This window comes from Glossina fuscipes, unplaced genomic scaffold (assembly GCF_014805625.2).
Source record: "Glossina fuscipes isolate IAEA_lab_2018 unplaced genomic scaffold, Yale_Gfus_2 121, whole genome shotgun sequence".
In the NCBI taxonomy this organism is placed as follows: Eukaryota; Metazoa; Arthropoda; class Insecta; order Diptera; family Glossinidae; genus Glossina; species Glossina fuscipes.
This window is the reverse complement of record NW_023998464.1, coordinates 6,646,948-6,674,011: the sequence shown is the minus strand read 5'-3', so window position 1 is coordinate 6,674,011 and position 27,064 is coordinate 6,646,948. Positions and strand designations below refer to the sequence as shown.

General features: G+C 33.2%; 1 protein-coding gene across 3 annotated transcripts in view; it reads left to right on the top strand.

The window, feature by feature from the left end:
* The window catches only part of LOC119640548 (protein spire), an 84,125-nt gene extending 64,998 nt beyond the window's left edge, over positions 1-19,127 (top strand). Inside the window, exons 7-18 of one of the 3 annotated variants that reach the window (XM_038038637.1) lie at positions 244-273; positions 403-533; positions 607-718; positions 1,682-1,814; positions 12,315-12,469; positions 13,803-14,043; positions 15,876-15,926; positions 16,325-16,500; positions 16,574-17,011; positions 17,072-17,281; positions 17,506-17,846; positions 17,927-19,127. In XM_038038637.1, the coding sequence (XP_037894565.1) occupies positions 244-273; positions 403-533; positions 607-718; positions 1,682-1,814; positions 12,315-12,469; positions 13,803-14,043; positions 15,876-15,926; positions 16,325-16,500; positions 16,574-17,011; positions 17,072-17,281; positions 17,506-17,846; positions 17,927-18,140 (2,232 nt within the window). In that variant the 3' untranslated portion in view covers positions 18,141-19,127. The remainder of the gene's footprint in view (positions 1-243; positions 274-402; positions 534-606; positions 719-1,681; positions 1,815-12,314; positions 12,470-13,802; positions 14,044-15,875; positions 15,927-16,324; positions 16,501-16,573; positions 17,012-17,071; positions 17,282-17,505; positions 17,847-17,926) is intronic. The other 2 variants (XM_038038639.1, XM_038038638.1) reach the window with 2 other exon arrangements.
* Positions 19,128-27,064: the final 7,937 nt, after the last annotated feature.

Genomic DNA, 27,064 nt, shown 5'->3' with positions numbered 1-27,064 from the left:
TCGGTCGGAAGTAGATGGAAGGCATACAAACTCTATCGAAATAAAGAGAAAAGAGTTCGCGTAAGAACTTGAAATAAATAATTCTTAACCAACATTGCTTAGGGAGTAGAGCTTAGAAACAAAAATAAATATGCTGGTATTTCAATTTCGAAGGAATTATTTCGATTATTGCAACTAAAATTATAAAGTACGTTATCCTTCTCTTGTTTATTCTCTGATAATATACTGCATTTAACAACTTAGCAAGATCTGGAAATCTGGAGAACAGTACAAGTAGGTATTGATGGACCTAGTCCTGATTGATGGACCTAGTCCTGATTAGTTTAGTTTATAAAAAAGAAAATTGGTTGCGTGTGTGAAAAAACTGTTCCTATGATAGATCATTTATTTAACTATTTACAGGCTCGCTTTTGGGTACAAGTTATTGATGAATTAAGGCGCGGCGTTCGTTTAAAGAAAGCAAACTACGAACGAGCACCTATAGAATACGAACTGACACCCTACGAGATTCTAATGGAAGATATACGTTCCAGGTATGTGTACATGTCTGCAGCTTTCTTAGATGAGTTTCTACGATAATGGCTTTGAAATGTTTACGGTTTACAGAAAATACCAATTACGCAAAGTTATGGTCAACGGCGACATACCACCGCGCGTGAAAAAAGATGCCCACGCTTTAATACTAGAGTTCATCCGATCGCGACCTCCATTAAAAAAGGTTTGATTATTATGTATATATATATATATATATTTCAAGTGTTTTAAAAAAGTACTTAGTCAGTCATGTTTAGAGTTATAACTGCTGATTTGAAATTCCAGTACATCCGTATGTGCGTTGACAAAGAGAAATTAGTACAGCATTTTTTGGTGACCCAGAAGAAGTTACAGACATTCTCAGCCTCTTAACAATAAAATCTGAAATAGTCGAGGAGCTTGCAAACTACGCAGCAGATATAATTTTAGTATTTGGTATAAACATTTATTCGCAGCATCTTAACATCTAAAAGAATATGGTTGACCACTTGATCCTCGGGTTCGTATAATTAGACAAACAACTTCCAGCTATTATATACAAGTATAAAAGACTCGGTATAAAATTCAACTACCCTCTCTGCACGATATAGGATAGACGATCACTATCTTTTTGTATATTATTGTTAACAGATCAAGCTAAACGTATAACTTAACATACCACTCTTCGTCTAAATTCCTGCGAACTGGTTCCCACAACTTTTCTGCGTATGTTCTCTTTTTACGATAAAATGTTGTTTGTACGACCATAAATGTCGAAAATTTTAAATACATTTTTTCTATTCAGTGGTCTGTTGTAACAAAATAACTTTAGCTTATGGGAGGGAAAGTGCCATAAGTGTGTACTTATAACAGTGCATATATTCGCTCATACATAAGCTGTTTATTTTTAAACACTTTGGGTAGAGTTTTTGTTTTTTTTTTTTTCGCAATTTTAGTTTAAATAGATAGATGGCCCAGTTTGTTGCGCTTTCTTGGCATGTTGCTAGCATTATTGTCTTTGTGTAAAGGAGTTACCACCGCAAAGTCAGACATGCAATTTCTTACATTGCAAACTAAAAAACTTAGCATTGGAAATTATTTGCAAATAAAAGAAAAAAGATATTTTTCAAAAGTAATTTCTTCTTTTATTTAAATCTGTAATTTTCAGGCCTCGGATCGTAAATTACCGCCGCCCATAAAACGTACGCCTTCACCACGCGAACAATTAATGGATTCGATACGGAAAGGGCGAACTCTGAAGCATATATCACCGCCTGCGCCACCTCGCCTCAAAGATCGCTGTAAGTACGGACAAAAAAAATTATTCTTCGATTAATAAAGCGTACGTGTATATAAAAGCCTTTGGGGTTGAATTTGTGAAATGAACGTTGTCACGTACTAGTATCAATATCCTTGTGCGTACAACAAATGTGCGATAGATTCAAATATATTGAGCCTTTAAAAGTTCAGTTCTTCTTTGTAGACCCTTTTTATATTAAATTTATTCACTTAGTTCAAATTCATGAATGCTAACAATGGCAATCAACTAATGCTGTCTGTAGTATTAGGCTGAGTACTTTTTTGATTATTTAACATATGAAATAAAAATTCATATTCGGTTGACTTTTATTTGTGTCGCTAAAGCCGCTGTAAAATCAATTTCACGCAATGCACTTGTTCACCATGCAGCCAGAAACCTATCACTAGGCAAACTAACCATTAAATTAAATATTAGCTCGAATAAAAGCAATCTTTCTCAAAAAACAAAAAAAAAAAAAAATGTTGGTGAAAAAATTTATAGCCTCACACAATACTAGAATTATTATATTCGAAAGAGAACTTTGTTCAATTTAAACTTTGGAATTTTCTGATTTTTTTTTTTATATATTTTTGGTTCATTTTAATTAAATTCATTTTGAAACTTAAGAGATGTACTTTTTTTTTGTTTAATTGCTGGTGCTTAGTGATTTTCCAAGTCAATGTGTGCGAAAAGAGAGTAAATATTTCCAATATTTACATTCTAACATTCGGAGCGGTCAGAAATAAGCTAAAAACGTTAAATACAAAACATACCATGTTAGCTAGAAAACTCTTTCACTTGGTCTTTAAAGTAACAAAATTCGAAGTTATTTCACTTTTTACTGTCTACTCTATCACAGTGGCTTCTTCGATTTTCTAATTTTGTCTTACATTTTAGTTGCTGTATCGCTATGTGTTGAGTTGTGTAGCATTGCATTTTTATTACAGTGACGTTTGAATGTTTGAATTTGTTTAGCATTCGTTTAGATTTGTTGCGGGCTCGTTTGTTTGGCCATTTTCATTGTGTTCGGTTGTTGGTCCTTTCAAAGAATTGACAGGCAAAGTTTTTATGGTGATATGTGCACAAAACGCGTTGACTTTGCTCTGACCACACCGCCTATCCACAGAGACTTTGTTTACATAAAATGACAATAAAATGCGACTTTTCAGTTTTCACTTGCATATAACCAAAAATAGTTTCGTTTTTGTTTTTTGTTTTCCTCCATGGTCCTGTCATCTTATGAAATCAAGAGACTTTTTTTTCTCGTCTTAAAATCGAATCTGTAGATGTGTTCCCCTAAATAAGTTATGTATACTTTTCCGTTTAGGTATTTAGCTATTGCTTAGTTCAAAGGTTTATTCAAGACAGTGAAAGCCGTAAATTTCAAATTGCATCGTAGACAACCATATAAATGTTTAATAAATTAAAAATTTCTAATCTAAACTATGAATTTTACTATGAAATTTTAAACGAATGCAACACCTTTGTATACAAAATACAAACTATTCGCATAAGTTTTTATTTAATCCCGTTAGCTTATATTCAACCATATATGGTTAGATGTTCAATTAGGACGGCAACATTGAATCATGATTTATTTAAGTATTTTTGGAAAATTTTTCAAATAAATCTTCATATCCATTATATTACGTGATCGTTGCTTCTTTTTTCCAATCCAACGTAAAAATGTCAAGACAGAAACTGCTAGCTTGGCAATTAGCAAGTTTTTGTTTTTTAAATATGCAAATTTTCTCTTTACCAATGTAAGGACAAACAGAAGTTTTTCTTCACCCACTTTTTTGCGATTATGTATTTAATTTACATTATTGTAACAAAAATCGTTTGCATACTTTTTGGCGAACTTTAAATTAAACATAATTTTCAGTTTAATTCAGTTGGATTGAAAGAATTTTCTCTTACGATAAACCAAACAAAATTTTCTATTGTTAGACAAAATAAAATCGTAGAAAACGTTACTCATTAGAAATGAAAAATGAGTTGTGAAACTGTCATTTGAGCATTCATTGGATTTTAATATTTAGCCTCGTAAAAGTTTAGTACAATTACTGCAAGAGAATATCACTTCAAAAGCTCCCTCATCAAATAAAAAAATGCTGCTTGTGTGAGAAATAATTGCGTATGTATGAGAAATAATACCTGGTAGTTTTGTCTAACTGAACAGAATTTTAATTTCCTTATTTTACATTTCCGCTCTTAATTTCTATATAGTTATGTATTCTCTTTTTTTTTGTGTAGTGCCCAATGGCTTGGTGCAAGTGAGATTTGCAAATGTAGGAAATTTGATGAATGATGAACGCTGTCCACCCACCCCTCAGGATTGAAAATACTTTGAATACTTATTTGCAAGTCCAATATATTGAATAGTACTTCGTAAACTTTACATCTTATTAACAAGAAAATGTACGACAACAGCTATGAGTCGATCGGAACTGTTAATATCGTAAACTTTCATTTAACATATGTTTTTCCTAATTTGTAAAACAATTTAGGCCAAAAGTTTATTTAACTGTACTACCATACCACATATACCACCATATACGCACTAATATACATATATAATATATCATACATCATACATTACATAATATATAAATTTTATTCCCAAGACTTAACACTCATTAATGCAAAGTTATGATAAAACGTTACGTTACATGTTCTTGACCTTGATGAAAATATCATTTTATCGCCTTAGAGCCCTTCAAATCTGTTATCGAAATCTTATGGTATCTTGCTGTTTAGTGTAGTTTTTTTCGCTTACAAATGGTAAAGAAAGTAAGTGCTTTTCAATATTAAACCATTTTCTCCCTTTTTCATGTTTTTCCTGGGTCAATATTAAAAAGGTGCAGTAAGCGTAAGCGAACTTTTAAAAATTAGATTAGAATTTTTTTTTTTAGTAATGAAATAAAAATTGCTTTTCGATTATTCTAATGAATGATATTTTATTTCCTCTTTAAATAGAATATTAAATAATTATTACCTCTTTTCAAAGGGCTAAAGTTAATATAAATAGATGAAATTGTTATTATTATTGTTGTTATAATATCATTATTATTATTACATTAAATATTATTATTTTCTTTTCTCTTCTTATATATTTTTTCTTATATGATTTTTACTATACAAGCTCTCTAATATTTTAATTTTTTTCGTTTCATTTTTGCAATAGTGTGACTTTATAATGTACAATTTATATGCAAAAGTTTTTTCCCGACTTAGTAATTAATTATTAATTTTTGATTATATTTAGAAAATAATGTTTGTGGCGACTTTAGTTATTTTAACAAATATTTGTGTGTGAATTCGAATAATGATAGAAATATTGGGAAAAGCTAAAAAAAGGGGTAACGTTAGCATCCGTCCAGCGCATTCATTGTACTCAACCTACAACATCACACATTCCAAATTTCATCATTTGGCTGTTTATAAGTTATACTCCTTTTTGGGTCTGTATAGTTGCACAACTGTTTAGATCCTCGCTCCCCACGGCCAGAGCTTATGCTTTGCACAGAGGATTGGTATTCAGTTTTCATGCAACCCAGAAACAGCGCTTTGCCTATAATAGAACTTGATAACAATTTATCCTAATATTAAAAACTTCCTTATTTCTATTAGAAAGTAAAAATAATTACGGCCGACTCATCAACGGTAATTTTGATTGCCGCTAATGAATCACACAATAATGCATATATAATTTATATTCCGTCTTTTGTGAACTTCGTGGGATTGCTCCCACCTCCCCCGCTTTTGCTGAAAAACGAATTCTTCTTAAAACTTCCCAAAAGGGGTTTATCATTGTTTGAACCTTTATCGAAATTTGGTAATGTTACCAATTCTCTCTTCTTGTTATTGGTTTTCTTATCGATGCTAACAGATGCTAGGCACAGAAATTTGAGAGAAGGCATTGTCTATTCACCGTATACTTATAATGAGAAAGAAATTTGACTACTGAAGAAAGCCATGATTTCAATAAATCGAATATTCGCTTGATTTGCAGAACAACTTGAAGTTTATGACAAATATCAAATATCTGTTATCGAATATATATTAAGATCATGTGTAACCCCAGTACAAATAGATTCCGTTAACCTTTTGATGCGTATTTATTAAAAAAAGGGATATTTAAAAATTTGTTTAGCGTCCCGCGTTTTTTTCGGTGATTTGCATCTAACATTCGCTACAAAGGGAACGAACTTCTCACGTATTCCTTACATATCAGCTCTCATGTTGTGGGCTATCTAAAAGAAAAATAAAAATGCTGTGCTGTTAACTGAAAAAAAGGAATATTACTACTAAACGAGGGTAGGTGTTGGTGGTTTCCGTTGAGAGTTGCTCTCGAGCTAATATACGCTGTCTTGACCGAAGATGCCGTCATATGCATAAGGTATTGATATTGTTCGGAATTTCTCTTTTTATCAATCTATTATCTTAGGTTGTATTTGCTACTGAGCTTTTGGATTATCTCAACCTTGGTAATAACCAATATTTCTCTTTCTCTCTCTTTCTCTCTCTCTCTCTCTCTCTCTCTCTCTCTCTCTCTCTCTCTTGATTGGTAACATGTGAGATAGTTTTTTCTTGATTGCTTGCTGATATTTTCGCATGCTTCAAGAGCATAAAAGTGCATACAAAATAAACGTTTGGTATGTTTTTTGTATATAAACTGTACACTACTGTGTCTAACCACATATATATCATATAAGTAATTAAATTGCAAGTTGGAAAAGCTTTCCCACATAAAAGACTCGACTCGTCTCGTTGTTAAATAGCGCATGCGTTTTATCCAAAAGAAAGACAAATTGGAATTGAAACAATTGCTGCTGCTTCTGCTGCTGTTACAATAAACTGTGTACTCATTTAGTAATTTAGTATTAAATCTAATGTAAAATAGCGAAGAATGTGGAAAGCTTACCTGGAAAAAGTCATTAGATATTCGGTTCAAGAAACGCACACCTAATTTAATATAACATAAACAAAATAAACTCAGGTTTATTTTTTCATCAAAACAGTTTCTATTTATGCATATTGTGATTTTTAATGACAATCACCGATCGGCCCTCGGAAAGTGATAAAAATTCTTTAAGAGAGTTTTGTTATATATCTGGAAATTTGATGAAACGCAAACAAAAACTATCGAAGTTTTTCTCAACGACAGTTATAAGATATATAAGCGACCAACAAACAATGTCTTCAAAAGTTTTATTTAATATTAATAAAATGTTTTTAATTAACAGTTTGTATAAGTTCGTGTAAAAAAGTAATTTTCCTCGGATCGATAGTTCAATTCTTTAAACCGCAAATGTCATGTGTCATACAACGGGAGAGATTTCCTTATTCTATGTTATGAGGAAAGAGCACGCACTCGCATACAAAGAAACAAAACGAAAGTGAAATTTTATTAATTGTTGTTCGTCTTAAACAACAGGGAATACAATGGCATGGATAAAAGCCCATACAAAGACAAATACGCATTTTCACCTTTACATATTTAATAAATGAATCTTAGATAATTGGAATACAAAATGGCATTTATGAAATTTTAATCGATATGACTCAAGCACAAAATTAAAAAAATTAGGTAAAATGACGACAACTGCGTCAGAACTTAAGTTAACTCCTTCAGCCAAAGCTGTATCTGAAACAACATGCGCTTCCGACGGTGTCGACGAGGCAAGCGATGCTTATCTATTTTGCGGACAAGAACCGTTGCCTACACCCCGAGCAGCGCCACGTCCACGCACAAATAAGCCACCGCCAACTCCTAAACCCCGTTCAGGTAAATGCGCTTGAAAACGTTGTTTTTATCTCCTTCATTTGTTTTCAAATAGAAATAGAAAAAAAAGGATAAAATCAAAAACAATCAAGAGAAACGGGGCAAAAGACTGGCCTGATTTAACAGTTCGTTAGCCACAGCATTCGCTACCCTTCAAAGCGAATCAAGCAAACTGAGAATTTAATAAAAACAAACAAAGCAAATTTGTCGCAAATAGAGCTTGTAGTGCTTTTTAGTTTCTCGTAATGCGCCAAATTTAAATTTTAAATGAATCTTGCTTGAAGAGTTTTTTTCTTATTTTTTACAAAATTAATAAATTCTTTTAATAATGTAGCAAGCGAAGTATCGTAAAAAAAGGCAAAGAGCAAATTGCAAACAAAGATAATTTACGAATAAAACCCAGTTTTAACTCGATTCTACCGCGCGTAAACTGCATTGGATGCAGTGAAACGTTTTATTCGCGTGCTGGAACAGTGCACATGAAAATGAACACTTAGTCTTGATACTCTCGGGTTACATTAAACACGGAATTATCCGCAAAGTTTTGAAAGTATTGTTTTACTATTTCTTAGGCCCACTGAAATAAAAGTGTTGTGAATTTTTCTATTTTCGCATGGCATTGCGATCCAGAAATAAGATGGAGTTGTTTATAGAGTTAATAATGTATACTTATTATTCCAAATCGCCATTTCATCATTTTCAAAGTACTCAACGTCTTATTCAATGTACGTCAGTCAACTCTTTTGCCAATCCTTGGAATAGTCAGGGAAGTCTTCTTTCTTGGACGAAGGTCGTAAACAACTTTTTATCTTCTCAATTGTTAAAGAGCTAAGAAGTCGCCCCTCACTAATCGAAACGAATACCACGGTCATGAAATGATATGGGTTGAGTTTTTTGCGAAATGTTGGCGAAGCACCAATGAAAAAGTCCAACCGCGAATTGACCGATTAAAGCCCAAATTTCTTCTAATATTTTTTTAGATTTGATCCCAATGAAGCGTTTGTAGCATCAGGAAGGTCTTTACTTTTAAATCGACAATTTGTGACGCTTTCATCGGCAGATGTTGATGGCTATCCATGCCAAATTTTTGTTTTAGTTTCCAACCCAAGCGTCTTTCAAGACGTTGTACAACATGTACACGTTTTTTTACGACATGGCCTCGTCATCGGAGGGCATCATCTGTAACGTCCTCAATGATTTCATGGCAGAATATTCACTGAACGATCAACATCAAGGCAATTTTTTTACTCGACAAAATTACGTATAGTAAAAATTAAAAAATACAATTTTAAATGCTTAAAAAAATACATTTTATTCTGCACCAATTGAATATGTTCACATCAAACTGTCAACGGCAGCGCTGTCGAGCCAGAAAAAAAGACAATTAAATGAGAAATTCGCATTACTTTTCGACCCCAGTAGTAATCAGCATTGCATCAAAGGTGCATTGCTTACTATTAGTTCTTACCGAAATTGGTGGTAAATCATAAACGTATCTAAAAGTCAAACACAATCTTTTTCAGATATCCAGCAAACATTAGGCTGGTTAAGACTGAAACGTATTCCATACTTACGTTAGTTCAAACAGAAATTATTTCATGATTATGCTAATTACGTTATATCTGGGAATGTGCTATAAAAGAAATATACTGCAAACCAAAGAATTATGCATATTATGTAATCAAATAAAAAATATCTTCGTATAAAGTACGTAGAAGAAAGACCATAAAATACCAGCAAAGTTTGGCCGCTAATTTCTTGAGAAATGAAGATTAAAGTTTTCCCTAAGTTTGTGTTTTCATTTCGCACATTGCCTTATTCTTTCGATTCGCGAAACACCTGTTGATTTTTACTGAAGCAAAGAAATTGCATAGTAAACTGTTAGTTAATTTCTTTCATTAAGAAGGCAAAATTTTTAGTTAAAAGCAATTTTAAATACCCCTCGTAAAAGGTAAACTTGCTTCGGGTTTTTTTGATCGATTTTTTCCCCCTAACATGTGAACATAAAATTAGGAGGCAATCTTCTCAAATTTATTTGTGGAAAACAATTCATTCTATGAAAGTTTAAAAAGGAAATGCGACTATATCAGCCGTCTCTCCTATTTTTTGTCTAGCATATCCTTTGATCCATTGCTACAGCTCCCAACTTTTTATAAAGGTATTAAAAAAACAATTCAAGTTTGATACACTATAATATAAGGTAGGCGTGGTCAATATTTGCCATTTTTATGCACGAATGCTCCTGCATCGCCCATAGAGTAAGCGTGCAAATTTTTGTATATTTATCTGCTATAGTTTATGAGTAATGAGCAAAAAAACAATTTTTTATTCCTTTCAAATAGAAAGGTATTCTCAGTTTACATGAGGCTTGTCTTTCGACCAATTTGGGCCATTTTGTTTACCAACCTGCGTTCAAGAACTTGCAATGTTTGTGCTAAATTTGAAGTCGATAGCTTCATTTTTGCGGCCACGGACATGCTTAAATCGATTTAGAATTTAATGCTGATCAAGAATAGATGTACATTGTGGGGTCTCTGATCTTCTGGGTCTTCTGGGCGTTGCAAACGTTTCGTCAAAATGAATGTACGCCTCATCCTTCGATGACGGGCATAGAAGAGTTACCTATTGCGGGACTGATTCAGAACGGACAGGGACAGCAAGCGAATTTGTTTAATGGAATTTCAGAGGTCTTCCAAACTAACAAATTTTTACGGTTTTTAACACTCAAAAAAGAATTTCGCCGAATCGGCTGCCCAACTAATTTAACTTTAGTTATAGTTGTGACAAAAAGTACATATTGCATATAAGCTTACAATTTCCTGGCTGCTAATTATCACTTAATGTTTTACGCTTATTGACATGCGAAAGCGCGTTTCAACTCATCTACCATACATCTAACCTAATTTATGTACATAAATCTATCTGCGCAGAAGCAAACAAAAACACATGAACACAAATGTATAAGATTACAAACATTTCATATTGTTGCGCAATTATTGCGTAACATATATTAACATACGTTATGTATGGTATATATTATTAAGCTGGTTCGTAGCTTGAAAAAAAAAGAGGAATAAATCTTTAAGAGAAGATAGACTTAAAAATAAACCTGCTCTGATCTCCTTTGCACTTTGTCTACCATTGTTAAATGTGGATTACTGACAGGGATGGACCGCCAAACATAATACAGTATACAATGTGCCAAAATTATGCCTAACTTAATGCATACGACTCTGAGGCCGGCTTTTATTTGAGCTTACGTAAATACTGGTGCTAAGTGAACTGTCATTCCTGTAGATGCATGCGATGCTGGCGTGCATTGGTCTGATCGCGATGTGATTTGTGCCAACATAAAATAATAAATAGTGGGAATGAAATGATATTCAGCCAAAGTTCAAATTAATTTGTGGTAAACATTAATAACTGAAACATAACATAACACTTGCGCAAAAGCCGCACATAAGTTTAAGCGTAAAAAACAAATTATTATAAATAAAATAAACTCATTTTTGAATGTTTATAAGTATTTGGGTACATCGTTACCTAATATGTTACCTAATATTAATAAGAAATAATATAATATAAATAAAGTAATAATAAGAAAGCATCATGCTTTATAACATATTCCCATAGATTGTATTCAGCCTACATACATACATATATATATGAATGCCTGGTACAAAACAAAACAGTCGGTTTTGGTGACCCATTTTCGGAACTGACTCGTGAAAAATCGCAAAACATTTGTTAAATATGATTAAAAAATAAACATAATAGAGACGTTAGGTGCATACGGGTATTCACGGACATATCCAAGCTAGTCGTGTGTAATACTTTACAGTAAAACATTGTGTTAAGCGAGCAAAGGGCTTCAAATCATTCCTCCAATGAAACAGTAAGCGACATAGTAAGCTTAAGTGATTTAAAAGTCTCATGCGAATAAGCATATCGCATGTTATAAATATCATCTTACAATGAGAAAGCGTTCCGCGCAAATTTATAAGAAATCATTGATTCTGAAGATTTCACTAAGAAAACAACATTTAGAATGACAAGAACATGTTAAATTAGAAACGCTTGAAGTATTTGAACGCATTTGAAGGGAACTTGATTTGAAGCTAAATTAAAATTAATTTGATATGAAACAAAATTTATAAACTGTAGAGATAGAACATCATCTCAACTTCCACTTCACGCTTTGTATTAGCAAATCTTTGTTATAAGCATTGAAATATTGAAACAATTCTAAAAATCAGAAAATTTTGCAAGAAAGTTTACTAATCCGAAAATCTCTTTTTGCCAAAAGAACGAAAGCAATTTTTTTAATATATTAGTATGTGTAATGGTAAAGTGTTTGTAATGAGGATCAGTTCGGTAATTTCTCCAAACGAATTCACATGATATTAGTTGAGTTTTCTTCGTGAATAATTTGTGTTAGAATATATTGAAAATGAAAGAAGTAAGAAACTTCTAGGAAATCGTATTATTATACTTGGTGTCAACTGAAATTATGGAAATCCGCGAAATCGCCAAAATAAACCTCGTTGTAGACCTAATTTTAGTGCATGTTCAAGTCTTTGCGTAAATAAACGCTTTGTTGCTCGAAATTATTGTCCACTTTCGTTCTTGCAAATTAACAAAACGAATGTTGCAAAGTTACATTATTTTAAAAAAAATGCAGTTATGTAAATTTTGCTTCTTCTCATATTGCAGTGCTTCCGTCAGCAACGTTTTCTTCCATTGTACCGTCAACGCATCAGCAGCATAGTAAATTCAATAACTCGTTGTTATTAAAGGAGAACTTCGAAGTTAATCTAACTCCGCGTTCCAAGCAACGCCTAATTAAAGTGGATTTTTCCCTCTTACAAGTAAGTTTTAAAATTAAAATTAAGTTCGCTCGATCGGCTTTAGCACGTGTATCTACAATGCTTGAGATACGTTTTAATATAATTTTTTTTTTTTTTGCCAATAACGCCGCGTTTTCAGATAAGTTCAAACATTTGCAAATATTTGAGTACTCCATCCTATTTATTGGGGGTTTGGAGATAAGTTGGCATTTTCAAATCGAGTTCACTTTTACGCAAGAAAACAAGAAATGAATAAAGTATTCCAAATGCTTATAAAAAAAGATAACAAAAAAATAATTGAAAACTGAGAAAATTGAAAAACCAAGTTAAGAATATCATATACGTAAAAATTTAAAAAAAATTCAAGATGAAGAGTATAAAAGGTACAGTTAGTTCATAATTTTTTTGCTTAATTTGGTTGTTCATAATTTTCACATTTGTAGATAAAAACATTCATACAAACAAAACCAAACACAAAACAAGACGTTCGAAATACTAAATACCATTCTATTCGAGGGGAAACTCGATGAAACACCGTTTCGTTGTTGTTATTGGTTATCTAAAATATATTGAGCCTGTGAATCTCAAAAATCAAGAAAACATGAACGAATACAAATAAACCAAGCACCCACAATACACCACTACATTACTTGGCAACTTTCTGCAGTTTCTTAAGCTACACTGTAGGCCTCTGTTAAATTTCAAGGTATTCTCTACAAAAATTGTCGTCTATAAGTTACGAAGAGTGCTTTCTTCCTTTCACTCACAGGGAGCAGCGTGCGTAATCTCTATACGAGATAATTTGTACCTTAGAATGGAAACGACTACAAATTTCATTAAAGCCCTTAGACGTACACAATTATCCTCCGCGCTAGTGTAAGATTTATAAAACACGGAGCTGCTTTCCCTCGAAATTTACCATAACCCATCTACTTTTTCTTTGTATAGCAATAAATTTGTAATATTGTCGTAAAGTTTGCATGTCTTTACAATGCAAGTAAGTATTGCTATACGTTGGATTATAAAAATGTCAAGATCTTGATCGGGCTCTAGCACCCCAGCACCAATTGTCAAAGGTAATTCGAAAAAATCTTTTGCAAGTAATATGTATACCACACACCTGCATATTTGACATGGTAATTAAAAAAAGGCTCAATACGTTTTTCGATTACCTAGTTTTGTGAGATAATTGTTAGAACTGTACACATACATGCACTCAATAAAGTTAAAAACATAAATATAAACATATGCTTTGACATGGACATGTATATGTATGCTGAGAGAGTATTGTTTGTACTATATTTTTGTACTTACACTGCTTTGCACGACAAATCAAATCTTTTTAATTTTTCAGGACGACGATGCATTTTTCGATGAGTATTCTTTGGCTTCCACATCATCATCAATATCAACAAATCATGGACATGGTAGCGCGACCAGAAATATGGGTGTTTGTTCGCAACCAAAAATGCCTCCGTATCCTATTGGTGGCTATATGGTGAGTGACCCACCGGCAGCAAAACGATTCAGTACTGTGACTCAAGCACCACCGACGGCCACCACAACACTAACAACACGTGTCATGCGACGAACAAGTAAGTTTAAAAGAATATAAAATAGTTTAACATAAATGCTTTGTGATGCATGTGTGCGTGCATGAGTAGACGCTGCTACCACATGCTCAAAACACATCCATACGTTTGTCAATTTCTTATACTCCCTTACCCTTACACTTTTACAACCAAGTAAAGATGTTCCCGCCCAAGTCGCCCATTTCATTAGATTATTTATAATTAAGTCAATATTCTACATTCAAGTGAATTAAATTTCAAGAACACATGGAACACACACAGGAACATATATGCAGATAGTTTGGACATATAATGGATAATATATAAATGTGAAGACAGCGATGAAAAATATATTATTTTCGTCGTTAAAGGAACGAATGCATTTTAGACGATCTAATATATAGTTCAGTTTATACCTTCCATCTATAATGACGAATTCTCGACAAATTTTCATAAAACTGCAAAATTTGCTTGCATGAAAATCGTTTTTAATAAAATTTCTCAAAATAGATTACAATAAGTATAAAAATATATATTCTTTTTACAATAATTTGCAGAGAAATTTTTCTTAGAATATTTTTATAATGTGTTCAAACGATTTCCTAAAAACCAAAAAAAAAATTTTTCTTACTATTCGAAGAAAGCAGAAGATAAACACGGCTTAGTAATAAAAGGCCTCAAAGATCCTATAAAGTCAAATCACGCTCGCTAACGAAGAGATTGTAAAGTCCAATTAGTTAAGTCCGCCTTTTGACGATTGCTGGTCGCAAAAATTGGAATAGAAAGATGAAACTTAACGCACATTTGAGCGTGGAACGTAAGGTTCCACGTGGACATAACATGATACACCATAAAATGGATATAATATCTAGAACAACCAAACAGCCGCAAGAACTTGAATATTGTTCTTAATAGCTTAGTAACTATAACAGATATTAAGTTGAAATTTTCTAATAAATTCCAGAAATCTTCTGTCTAATCGATAAACTGCTTAAACACGCTTAGTAGTATTGCACGACTAAACTCGAATTTCAATATGAAAAGGTCGTGTTGCGAACGTTTGTCAAGCAATAGGCATTGTCACAAGAAAAAATTATTCATGGAAAACAATGAAAGTAAAATGGTATGAAATGAATGAATACGTTCGCAAATTTCGCACCTTTTATAAAAACGATTGCATAACGTATGGTAAGAAATCGGCATTTGTGTTAACGATCTCCGTTATAGAATATTCTCAATAGTCGGCTTTAACCGGCTACATCTGATTAATCAATTTTCTATTTTCATTTTAACTAAAGTTTTCAATTCTAATTTTTATAATTTTTTCTTTTTCTTTTTTGGTTCTTTTTTTTCAACTTTCTTGGATTATATTTGCTTTTTGGTTATGGTTGTAAAGGTATTTAGCTTTGCATGGCTTTGGCACTTTTTCTTAGTCTTTTACTTCCATAAATGAGATAAGAAATATTTATTCAATTATTTTATACATTAAATTCGAAAAAAAAATGTGCAAGGAAATATTTCAAAATATATATATATATATACCGATTCCAAATGTTAAATTAATAAGGAAGAGTTGCTAGAAATGCCTTTCAGTTTTTATCTATATACTTCCTTTAACTCCCAAGTAGACGAAGCTCTCTTACATATGCTTGCTTTACTTTGCATGTTTTAAATTAGAAAACAAAAGACCCACGAATATATTACTACATACGAGCACACATTATTAGATAGGTTAGAAGACAATTTCAAATGCAAATAAAATTTTCAAAAATTCTTTGAAATCCACGCTTACCTCTTTGCAAATCATTTAAACGATCATCTTGATGATGGCAACGTGCGCTGTGATGCCGCCACAGATGCGTACACAAAGGACGACTATCACAGATTTTTTGACAACGCCTTAGAATGTAAATATTGCAAATATTTATATTGGTTTTGACTTTTTTTCTGTTCACATATTAAAACATAAAACATCTTCACCATCACGTCATTTAAACTAACTCAAACACAATCCGACTAAGCTAACACAACATTCTTATACCATATCTAAAGGGATGCAAACCTGTTAAATAATTTCATAAAATAATTAAAGCTTTATGCCTATCTATATCACTCTTTCGAAAACAAGCAACAACATAAACACTTACGCGTCAGGCAGGTGAGTGCATCACACCATTTTCTACTGATGCACTCGCATGTTTACATGTTGTGACGTTCATTTCTTCATGTTTGTATGTTTCATTTTATATTTCAGACGTGAAATTCATTATTTCGTACTCTTTTTTATATTTTTTATATTGACAAGCTTATGATTTGGCAACTCAATGTGAATCACGGCGAGCTTCACTTCGACGCCATACGATTGTTGGTTGCCAAAGTAATTTTGATGAGTCGCATTCAATGCCCCCTTCAAGACCTGAATCACGTCAATCCGAGGTAAATTCAACTGCTGCTACTGACCTTGTGAGCACAGTCAAGCAGGTAACTTCTAAATGATGTTTTTTTTTAAATCCCTTTTTTCTAATTCCTAACACGTGTTGACATTCTCCGCCAGCTACACAATAATTACAATCAGCAACAGCAACGGCAGCGACACCAGCAACAATCTCAATTCCAACCATCGCGTGAACATAAGTACGGAGAGCACAAGCATTCTCAAAATTCGAGTTTAGAAGAAGAGGATGAAACGGATAATTGCAATCATTCGATATCCTCGATTGGCCCGTGGAATAAATCCTTTATGGATGAGAAGACTTGGAACGAACGTGCTGACGATCGCCTCTCGTTAACCCTGGAGGAGATCGTGCACATTCGTTCAGTTATGACCAAAGCGGAATTGGAAGGTCTTCCTGTCGGAGTGCGTGTCAAGGAGGATGTCGAAAAACGCAAAGTATGCTTTTTGTGCCTGCGTACACGTTTCTCCATATTCGGTCCCTGGGGTATACAGTGCAAAATTTGTCAGCGTACAGTATGCTCAAAGTGTTACACGAAGGTATCGCCGTTGCACATATAAAACAAACGTGAATTTCTCTTTATTTGTTTTGGATTTCAGATGCGTATTCCTTCAGAACATTTTCGCAATGTGCCGCTTGTATTGATTTCACCTTCATTGTTGGCTAGCCCAGCTGGCTCAAGTACTCCTTCACCATCACATTCACATCAGGGACATCATGCCCACTCATCGTCAACTGGAAATATCCTGGATGAATCATTTCCAAAGTCCCTAATTGAACGGCTAATGGGCGCTGAAACCAACCGTAAGGTAAGATAAATTTTTTTTTAACGAAAATAACAAACCGAGAAAGAAATAGAAAAATTATAATTTATCCCCATAGCGGTTTTCTTTATTGCTTTTAATTTTCTTAGAAGTTGAAGGCAAACAGCTCAAATTTGTTATAAACAAAAATAATTATTGGTTAAAACTTTCGAAACGTTTCCTTAAAATTAAAAACCAATGTTGATTTCAATTTTCATTATTCTTTGCAGACTCGACATACAGTTGGTAGTGCTCCATCGTCACCGAAGCACCAAAGATCTAATATGAGCACCCCCGGAATTATGGCTATCGATACGGAGACTGCGGCCGGTCAAGCGGTGGAGGCCATACATGATACATCGTCTTCATTCACAGCTGCCGACAGCTGTCACTATCACACTTCAATGCTGGTGAATGGTATCTGTCGCAACGATAATAGTAGACACACTAGCAACTATTCCAGCAACAAACATTTCAGCATAATGTCTCGCAGTATGGAGGGTCCGCGCAGTTTGCCAATAAACAGCCCTGCATCGAGACCGCATTCCAATAGCAGTACGCTGGACAGAAAGTAAGAGATAACTTTCAATATGATATTTCAAACAACCTCTTCATTATTAATGTATTATGAATGATTTCTTCTCTCTACAGAAGTAAATTTTCGAAAGCATTTACATTGTCTTCGTCAAGTAACCAATTGTCTCAGGATCAAAAGGAGAACATGCGTGGTGAGCAAGTGCCCGTTTGTAATGATTGCAAAGGCCTTGTTATGGAAATTTCACGATCAGCTAAACAGAAACGATCTTCCGCACGCAATCGGGCTCTAAAAAATCTTACCCTTGATTTGTCCCCCGTATGGAAATGAAGGGTTCACCGGATAATGAAGGACTTCATTTAAATTTAGGTACAAATCGTGCCAAGGAGATGGGTACAACTTTCACTGCGCACTACGAACGCAATGCAGCACGTTTATCTTCATCAACATAATCAATTTGCTATGACAGCCATTACCGAATTATGTTCACTGATATTTTCTGCTTATTTGAGTTTGATATGAAAAGTTTCATCTTTTGGTGTGTTTATTTGCTTTAAGTTGTATTTAAAAGTTCTACTTTGCGTTGAATGTTTTCAGAGTTTGTTTTTTGTTGTTCTCCAGTGTGGGCAAGTGTAACGCTATGCATCATTGCCTTTCGCATGTGACAAATTTAATTGGGTATAATTTTTATGTAATTGCCTTCTTTGATCAATTCATTTTACTTTATTTTTTCACACATAAAAATCGATGGGGCTGAACGATTTACTAGAGCTTAGTTATCGTTCGATTTAATACCTTAGATTTGAAAGACGCATCAAATAAAATAACAAAGCCTCGTATTGTATAAAATATTTGTATTTATTAACTTGAAAATTATAAACTAAAATTATACTTAAAAATTGTGTTTGGAGTGATAATGTTAACATAGACGTCGTTGACGTACATATTTGCGGGAACGAGCAAAATGCCCCTTTAATTTTAATTGTCAAATATCCATCTCATTGTAATTGTGTTTGAATAAATTCTCACTTTCTCTTTAAGTATTCCTGTATTTTTCCAATTATTCTTTTTCTTTCTTTTTTTCTAAACAATTATACGTAAATTTCTATTTATTATATTTTCGTTCAAGTTTACCAAAAACCATTTTTCAATATTAGCTCTATCTTTAAGTGTTAGTAATAAATACTTTTCGAAATGTTTTACGATAAGTGCAGAAAGATTGCAAATATATTTTAAGAGTACCGATCAAAACTAAAGAAAACAAATCTTCTAATATCAATAGATTAATAGATAAATGCAAACAAAAATAAAAAAAAAGCAATAATTTCAAGTAAATAAAAGTTAATAATTAAAAGCAATTACCATAAATATTTGAATTTTTTAAACACTTGATCATCTTATTGCTTTGAACGTAAATAGTTTCGATTCATTGCTCTACGTGTGGAAAACAAAAACAATTTTAAATTTTATATGGTAGAATTAAATTTTTTCGATTCACATCTGAATTCCAATTCTTCTTCATTCTTTATCAATTAGAGAGTTTAGGCATTCAGGTTTTCAAATATTAAAGTGAAGGGATAGTAGCAACTGGCTTTAGTAAAAAAAGGCAATTTTTCTACAGTACAAGCCTTATTATTAACTAACGTTGCATTTTTTCATTTTTTTTTTTTTTTTTTTTTTTGAGATATATTAAGAACAAAATGAAGATTCGTTACAGGTCACAAATTTTGCGCCTAGAACAACATACCTTTAGTTTTCTAAAAATATGACTTCAAATTTGGTGAGTGGCGAGACAAAATTTTAATTTTAAAATTTATTTTAAAAAAGGGTAGCGCCAATTTCGCCGTGGAATCAAAAAATTTTACTTTACCGGCAAAGCAGCTCAATACGCACTCGAAAGCACATTTCGAAGCTGCAGTTAAAATTAGGCATTAAGACTTTCTTACTTATTAATATTTCAGAGTCAACTAAAGTTCTTGTTGGTTACGTTACTATTTTCTTTTCTTGCTTTGGCTATTTTTGTGGACTGGAAAGGAGCTGTCTCCTTACGCTCACTTTAAAGCTACAATTGAAAATAATCGAGCGAATTGTTGCTTAATAAAAGTTGTTGGAAGCTGGTGGAATTCGATGATTCTTCACAAAAGCTCAGGGGGCGTAAATTGAACGCCGCCCAGTTTTTTTTTTTTTTTTAAATGTTTGGATTTTTGCTTGTTACTCGGAAATTATTTAAGTAGGCTGAAATTATCTAAATTTACTTTACGATATGCTCTTTAGGTCCAAATTTACTACCAATTAAATTTTTTTTTTTTTATTTCTCTTGGGTTTTATGCTTATTTATGACTGAATTATACAATTTATAAATGTAGTTTCGACTCCTTTTTGTTCTCTCATGCAAAACAAATACATGTATACATTTTTATATATACATTTTGAGGGCATTGAAAAGGTCCTCAAAGCTATGAGGAAAACATCTCTTTATTCTATAGCTTGAATTATCTTTAATTCCACATTATTGCTTGCAGTATTTTTACAAGTTTTTAAACCAACTTATAAGAATTTCGTACTGCTTGGGCATCATTTTGGCCATTTCTTCTTTGTCCATTTTTCCCTTTCTTTATGTTCAGTTGGTGGTTGTGCTAATTTTATATGTTTGTATATATGTTTGCAATTTGGTATTTCATAAAAATTCGATGGTGTTCATTGTGCAGTCTAGCAAATCTTCCGACAATTTGATTTTTTTTATGCCTATTGTGAACCGCAGAATTAGTCTGTCAATCCAAAAGCAATCACAGGAAAAAGACGTTTTTAATTATGGAACCTATTCCTATTTCCTGAATTCATTCTTCCTTTCCAATATGAAATCTAGCCCGGCTCCCACACAAGTACTGTACATGCATGCAGTCATAGTAGTCATAATAAAGAAAAAACAGCAAAGATCAAAATTCAAAATTCCATCCTCTCACATAATTCAAAATTCCGCTCTTGTCATAGGAACAATTTTACATTTTATTTTTGGTTTCATTTTTAAATCGTAAAACTTAATAAGCAATTTGCTCCAACGGACAAAATATTGGCAAAAATTGACAACATGACACTGACGCCTTTAATCCATTACTAATTACAATAGCTGACGTATATTTGAACGGTCTTTGTAAAAAAGCCATCGATGCGAGATTAATGTGTATATGTTCTCAGTAATTTGTATAAAAATTCCATACAACTGAGAAAATAAAAATTGATTAAATTAAGGCTGTATGTGCGTTTACACAAAGCTATAACAACAAAACGTTTAGTTTTCTACTCAGTTTCGCACGAGTTCTTATGCAGTGAGGATGTGCTGACGGAATTTTTTCGCAAATATAGCAATATAGCAATGCATTGAATAAAGGTGTGTGCGCATTTACATAGATGTATAACAATGCTTCAACTGCAGTTGACGGAAGGAGAGTTATATGTGCCCATCATTATGAAAGTGGTGTAACTCATATATTTCTTGTTACACGATATTTAAGGGTTTGCATTTGAATAAATTAAAAAATATTTTTACATTATACGACATTTTAATTCAAAATTTTATTTGTCTCGGTTATGAATATAAAATTTTGTGTGAGTTTCATATAAATATGTTGTCTTTAAAGCTTGAATTGACTTACACTATTTTCAAAATTAACTAAATGTCCTATAAACGAGTTAAAGCAGTAATAAATAATAATTATTATTATTATAAATAATAATTGTAATGAAATAATTCCTGCACATTTATTATTTATATTTTAAAAAAGTAATCCATTTTTAACATTTTGGGCGTTTATCATTACGAGTGCTTTAGATACTTAAAATGTTCCTGAAAACCTATACAGATATATGGAGGTAGACACATAATATCTTTATGTTTTTCTCCACTACTGGTATATTGGTAGTGTATAATGGAAGTAATTTAATATTTTCGTATATTTTTGGTCTTCGTCAAAACGTGGAATTTAGAATCATCTAAGGAAGTTCTATGCAACATCGTATAATTTTTCGAGAATCTCATCCATTGAGTTTGCAGCCAAGAGACAGATTCGCTCGCCGTATTTTTTACTCTGCTTGTCGTTGACGGTTCTAATGATTTCCAATCAATTCACAATAATGCTCAGTGTTGTAGATTTAATTTGCTTGTTTTATTTTTTTCTCTATCAACCCCAAAAACACGGTTATTTGGTAGAAAGGAATGACCGGATACTAAAAATTTGTGTTCTATCGTTTCAATATTATTATTTGATCAATTAGCAGTTTTCATTCTTGTCAATGCTACTTTAACGTTTCGATTTTGGCCTAAACAAGCACCATTGTAAGATTTTAGGTGGTTTTGAGCAGTTGTACCCTCCATATGGATTAAAATGCATGATGCTACTCCTTGTGCAAATCTCCATGCTGCTTCTGCTGTCTAGAAATTGTCATCATAGAAATTATGGAAAACCAAGTTGTGTACGTAGATATTTCACTTACAATAAGTTAACGAAATAGAAAGTTTTGGATACGGAAGCGTTTTCCGCAAATTAAATGAGAATCCACATTTTCTGGGATTTTCTTTTGCTTTTTTTTGGCCTTCGGCAAGAGAATTCTTGTCTCGTTCGGCATATTGCAAATGCAAATCACGACCTTGTCTAACATGTAATTTCTGTTCCTCACTACTGCATGCTTCGATTTTTTCATTCAGTAAATCGAATTTTTGGTGTGCGTCGTTTTGAGGATTTAGATCCACTACTTAATAAGTGATTGGTTATTTTCCTCACCTTTATCTACATGTATGCTATTCATTTTACGAATATCTCAAGCAGATCTCAAATATTTTCGACTAGGAGTGTGACGAGCTCTGGTGAATTTACCTTAGACCACTTTCCACCACATAATTAACGCTAAATACCATATAATATTGAAATTACAACCACTGATTCATTTTTAACAATATCGTAAAAATTAATTATTGGTTCAAAATAATGTGATACGAAATAATTGATAACCCCATTTTTATTTAAATTTTAACTCAGACCACTTTCATAATTATGGGCAAAATGTATAACCAAAATAAGGCTAATTGCAAGCTTTAACGGGCAATCGCCGAGCTAACATCGCATTTGCTTTCTCGATTTACATCTATTTAAAGGCGGTTATAGCAACGCAGTGTTTCAAAAGAGTTCTCTTTAATAACAGTTTCTGAGTTTCCTTAACATTCTCTACAAGCGTTGATTAGAAAGAAAGGAACTTAACATTATTACTTTGCATTATTAAAGGTGGACGGGACTCAGACTCGGAACTGTGAGTCGTTCAGTGTTGTAACTGAATCATCTCTATGATCATTTACCCAGATATCAATCCAATAGAATATTGAACCAAAACCATCGTATTCATAAGCATTTTCCAAATTAACAGAATTCTTGACGATATCTACACTATTACGCTACACAATTAGAGGGTTTTCACTGAATTAAAAAGCGCGGATTTGCTAATTAGACCGAATCATTTGACGGTATCGTTCCCATAAAAATCACTTCACATCACAAGCTTAAATGCTGTATTGACAAAATTTATTGGGAAAGAATGGTGCACTATACGGCAGAGGAATTGATGAACCAAATGAATTTTGAACACCCTGCACTTGTCGCTCAATTCAAGAAAATCAAAATAAATAGGAAATGGAAAATCAATAGACTCAGGATAGTCGTCAACACATTTGATAATATCCATCGACCACAACGCATAAACTTTGACAACGTCGTGTGTTCTATATGCGAACACATAGTTAATCCTCTTAAACGCCTAAACTGTTAAACAAGACTCTGCAAACATATGACTTTTCGCGTGACGTGTGTCCAATCACCTCCACATAATATTTATAATAGAAAATCTTGCGTTAACGACAAGGCGCTTACTTCTAGTGAACCGAAATGTCTCAGTTTCCTGAAACATAAATTAACCAATGATTTATGTCAAATTGTCCTATGAGACATGACAAATTTTCTATGCAATTTCTTCTTAAAAATGCGGATTGGACATTATTTTGATCTATATTTCCATTTATTATTTTAATCAATTGTAGGCACGCCTCTGTCCATACTATCTACAGTTTTGGACAAAATCTTCTGTAGAAAGACGTACCAGAAATAATTTCCCTAAAAGACAACACACCATGTCCAGACATGGTGTATATATTCTTTGTCATCAGCTTAAGGAAGCTTTGTGGAATAAATGATCAATGAGGAAACATTCATTTGTTATTTCAGACGACCTTGAAAACACCTTCAATCGAATGGCTTTAACCCAAATCATCCTGGAGCTTAATAGATGAAGCGTATTTACAGACCGTTGGCAGAAGATCCGCTAACGGATTACATAGGTTTATAAGCGGACAATACTTTCTCCGTTGCTTCCAGCACTGCAGAGAGTAAGCAAATTAAGTTGATTAGACTTTCATGCTCAAAGTTGGAATCTGACTGTGACACTACACCTGTGTACTTAACCGGATTTGTTCCCTTAGGCTGACAAACTGCATATTTAGTTCCCTGTGCGATGATGATAGGCATCATCTTCACAAAAAATCTCTTAGGAGTGGAGATGATGCCTTCGCTATTTCTAAACTTTATTCCAAGGAGAATGGTCCTCACATCAACACTGTCATAAATATCTACAAACCTCTGACAATTGGGCTTTTGCCCTACTGTATTATGGATGGTCCTCTAGAACAAATATTGCAAAGGGCAATTTAGTTGCTCTATGTAACGCATAAGTAAAAATCATTTTCTGCTGGCCATTGAGAGCCTCCAGACCCAAACAACTCCAAAGCAAGTGGATCATTGAATGTGTAAAGGTTCTCCTTGGGCCATCGCTGACACCAAATTTGTTGTTGCTCCTTTGCTCTTTATGAATGATAGCGACAGTGTAAGTAAGCAATATGATTCAAAATTTAACTTAGTTTTAATTTACGGCTGTTTCCTTTCATAGACAGTTCTAAAAACCGATACTATCATTATTGCTAGCGGCCGCTATGACAATTTTGATTTCATGTGCTGTAACGCAGAGTCTCGCCTACGCCTGACAAAAAAAAATCTGTCAAAAATTATGTCAAAGGCCACTTTTCAATTCCATTAAAAGAGCTAGTTATCCTCCACGGACATATGCCTTACAAGAATGAGCGGACGGACGAAACCTACCTTACCGAACGGGCATATCATAAGCCCTGGATCATTCTTTACCATTCATGCCCTACCTATGGTCTCCGTCGGTCCGTGATGTCTACGGCACCGAAGTTGGGTCCGACAACCCCCAGGCTGCCTTCCTCTCATAAATAAAAGAAACCTTTGTTAGCTCGTTTTTGTATTTTCATTCTACAGATATATGTATATACAGATATTTAAAATTTTAAGAAGAATGAATATACAATTAAGGAAAGAATTATAATTTTGTTAAGATGTGCATTTAAGAAGATGTGTATATAAAAAACAATATATTTAATAAAAGCTAGCTTAAAAATATATACATAAGGAAAATACTTCTTTAATACGTTGAGTTTCTTGTACAGGTTATTAAAATAGAATTATTAATTAATCTAACGGCCTCCTTTTGTTTAGCATTATTTCTTGGCAAAACTTAACAAGAGATCTTTCGGTTAGCGCTTAATCAAGCCAATACATTTTGTGTGTGCAGCTTATATGTTCATTTAAACGGAAGGAGGCTGATCATGTTCAGTAGACAGACGGGTAAACGGACAAATCGGACTGACTAGTTGATATCTGCGGGTAAACGTTTAGGCGGACGGACTGGTTATTAGTAAGGGAGCAAAACGCTTCCTTACAATATTGTTGTGCAGGTATTTAGTTAATAGGGTTAATAAATAAATGAATAACAACTATAAACCTGTCACGCTGCTTCATTTAACACCATCGCATATCTGGATCAGTTGGAAATATCTCTTCTTAAGTATTTTAAAGGTAAAGTGTTTAAATGTCCTTAAACGCTTCTTTAATTGCATTTAACATTCATTTACCATTACTATTACTTTTGAAATTGTCTTCCAATACAAAGCGAGGGAAAAGTAGTATGGTTAGGGCATAGATTTATATTAGTCAAAAATTTCGAAATTTTTAGTAAGCATGCTTTAATTAAAATAATGAAATATTGTAGCGAAACAAGAACCTATCATGCATCTGAATACATTTATTTGGACTCATCCCATCCGACGAGTCAGGCCAGAAAACATGCGATTAAAAAAAAAAAGAGAAAAAATAAACAATTACATCCGTGTATAGGTTGAATTTCCAAAACGTTACACCACTCTTTGCCACATATTTTTTAATACATCATATATTGTATGTAGATGTTTTCAACACTATTTTCATATTTATTGCTCTTATTTCGCTTATATATAATGCTTCATTGTTTCAGAAAAATAGTCACATATACCATATATTATTTTCTTTTTTCATTTAAATCTCTTGTAATGGATTTTGGCTATTTCTATTATGTGATCGAATTTTTAACGACTATGTATCCATATTCTTCTTTAAATTTTCTAATATTTTATAATTCACATTAAAATAGTTCGGCGTCTCTTGGTGTTGGTACAAAAAAAATCAAGTTGGTAAGGAAAACACGTAATAGCGATAAATCGCACCTACGACCACATTTATACTGTCCAATTTGCCTGGGGAGATGAACTATGCTTTGATAAGAAGCATAGATGTGCCGAAACTCTCACCTCCCAGCGGTGATCCCCGGGCAACGGCTTCGGCCGGCTAAGAAGAGTTTAAGGTTTTGGGCTGCTAACTCGGCGACGAGTTTCTGATAGATGGTGGAGGGGTTGGCTGGAAGAAGAGCTCTTACTCAATAAGCTAGTTACTACCGAGGAAATATACTGAATGGTTTGTAAGTACAATGAAGGTAGTAATCTAGCGAGTGCATGGTAGAGTGCATTAGATTGTCCAGTGCAATACCCGAGACCTATATATCTTGAAGAAAAGTAGTTCACTTGGTGTTAGCTACCAGGAAAGTATGGAGGATCCGAAGCAAGTACGGTTGTTTTTAACAAACGCCCAAAGTATGCCATAAGGCTTTGCAAAATAAACTGGGAGCCACGCGGGTCAGGAAGCTCGCCTCACTAAGCCACGTATGCCTGCGGGTATATGATGGACTTTGTCCTTAAGTCGTAACAAATAAATAAATTAATTATACTATTAATGCAAAAAGGAATTGACGGACGGCTTTCCCTTTGGCCG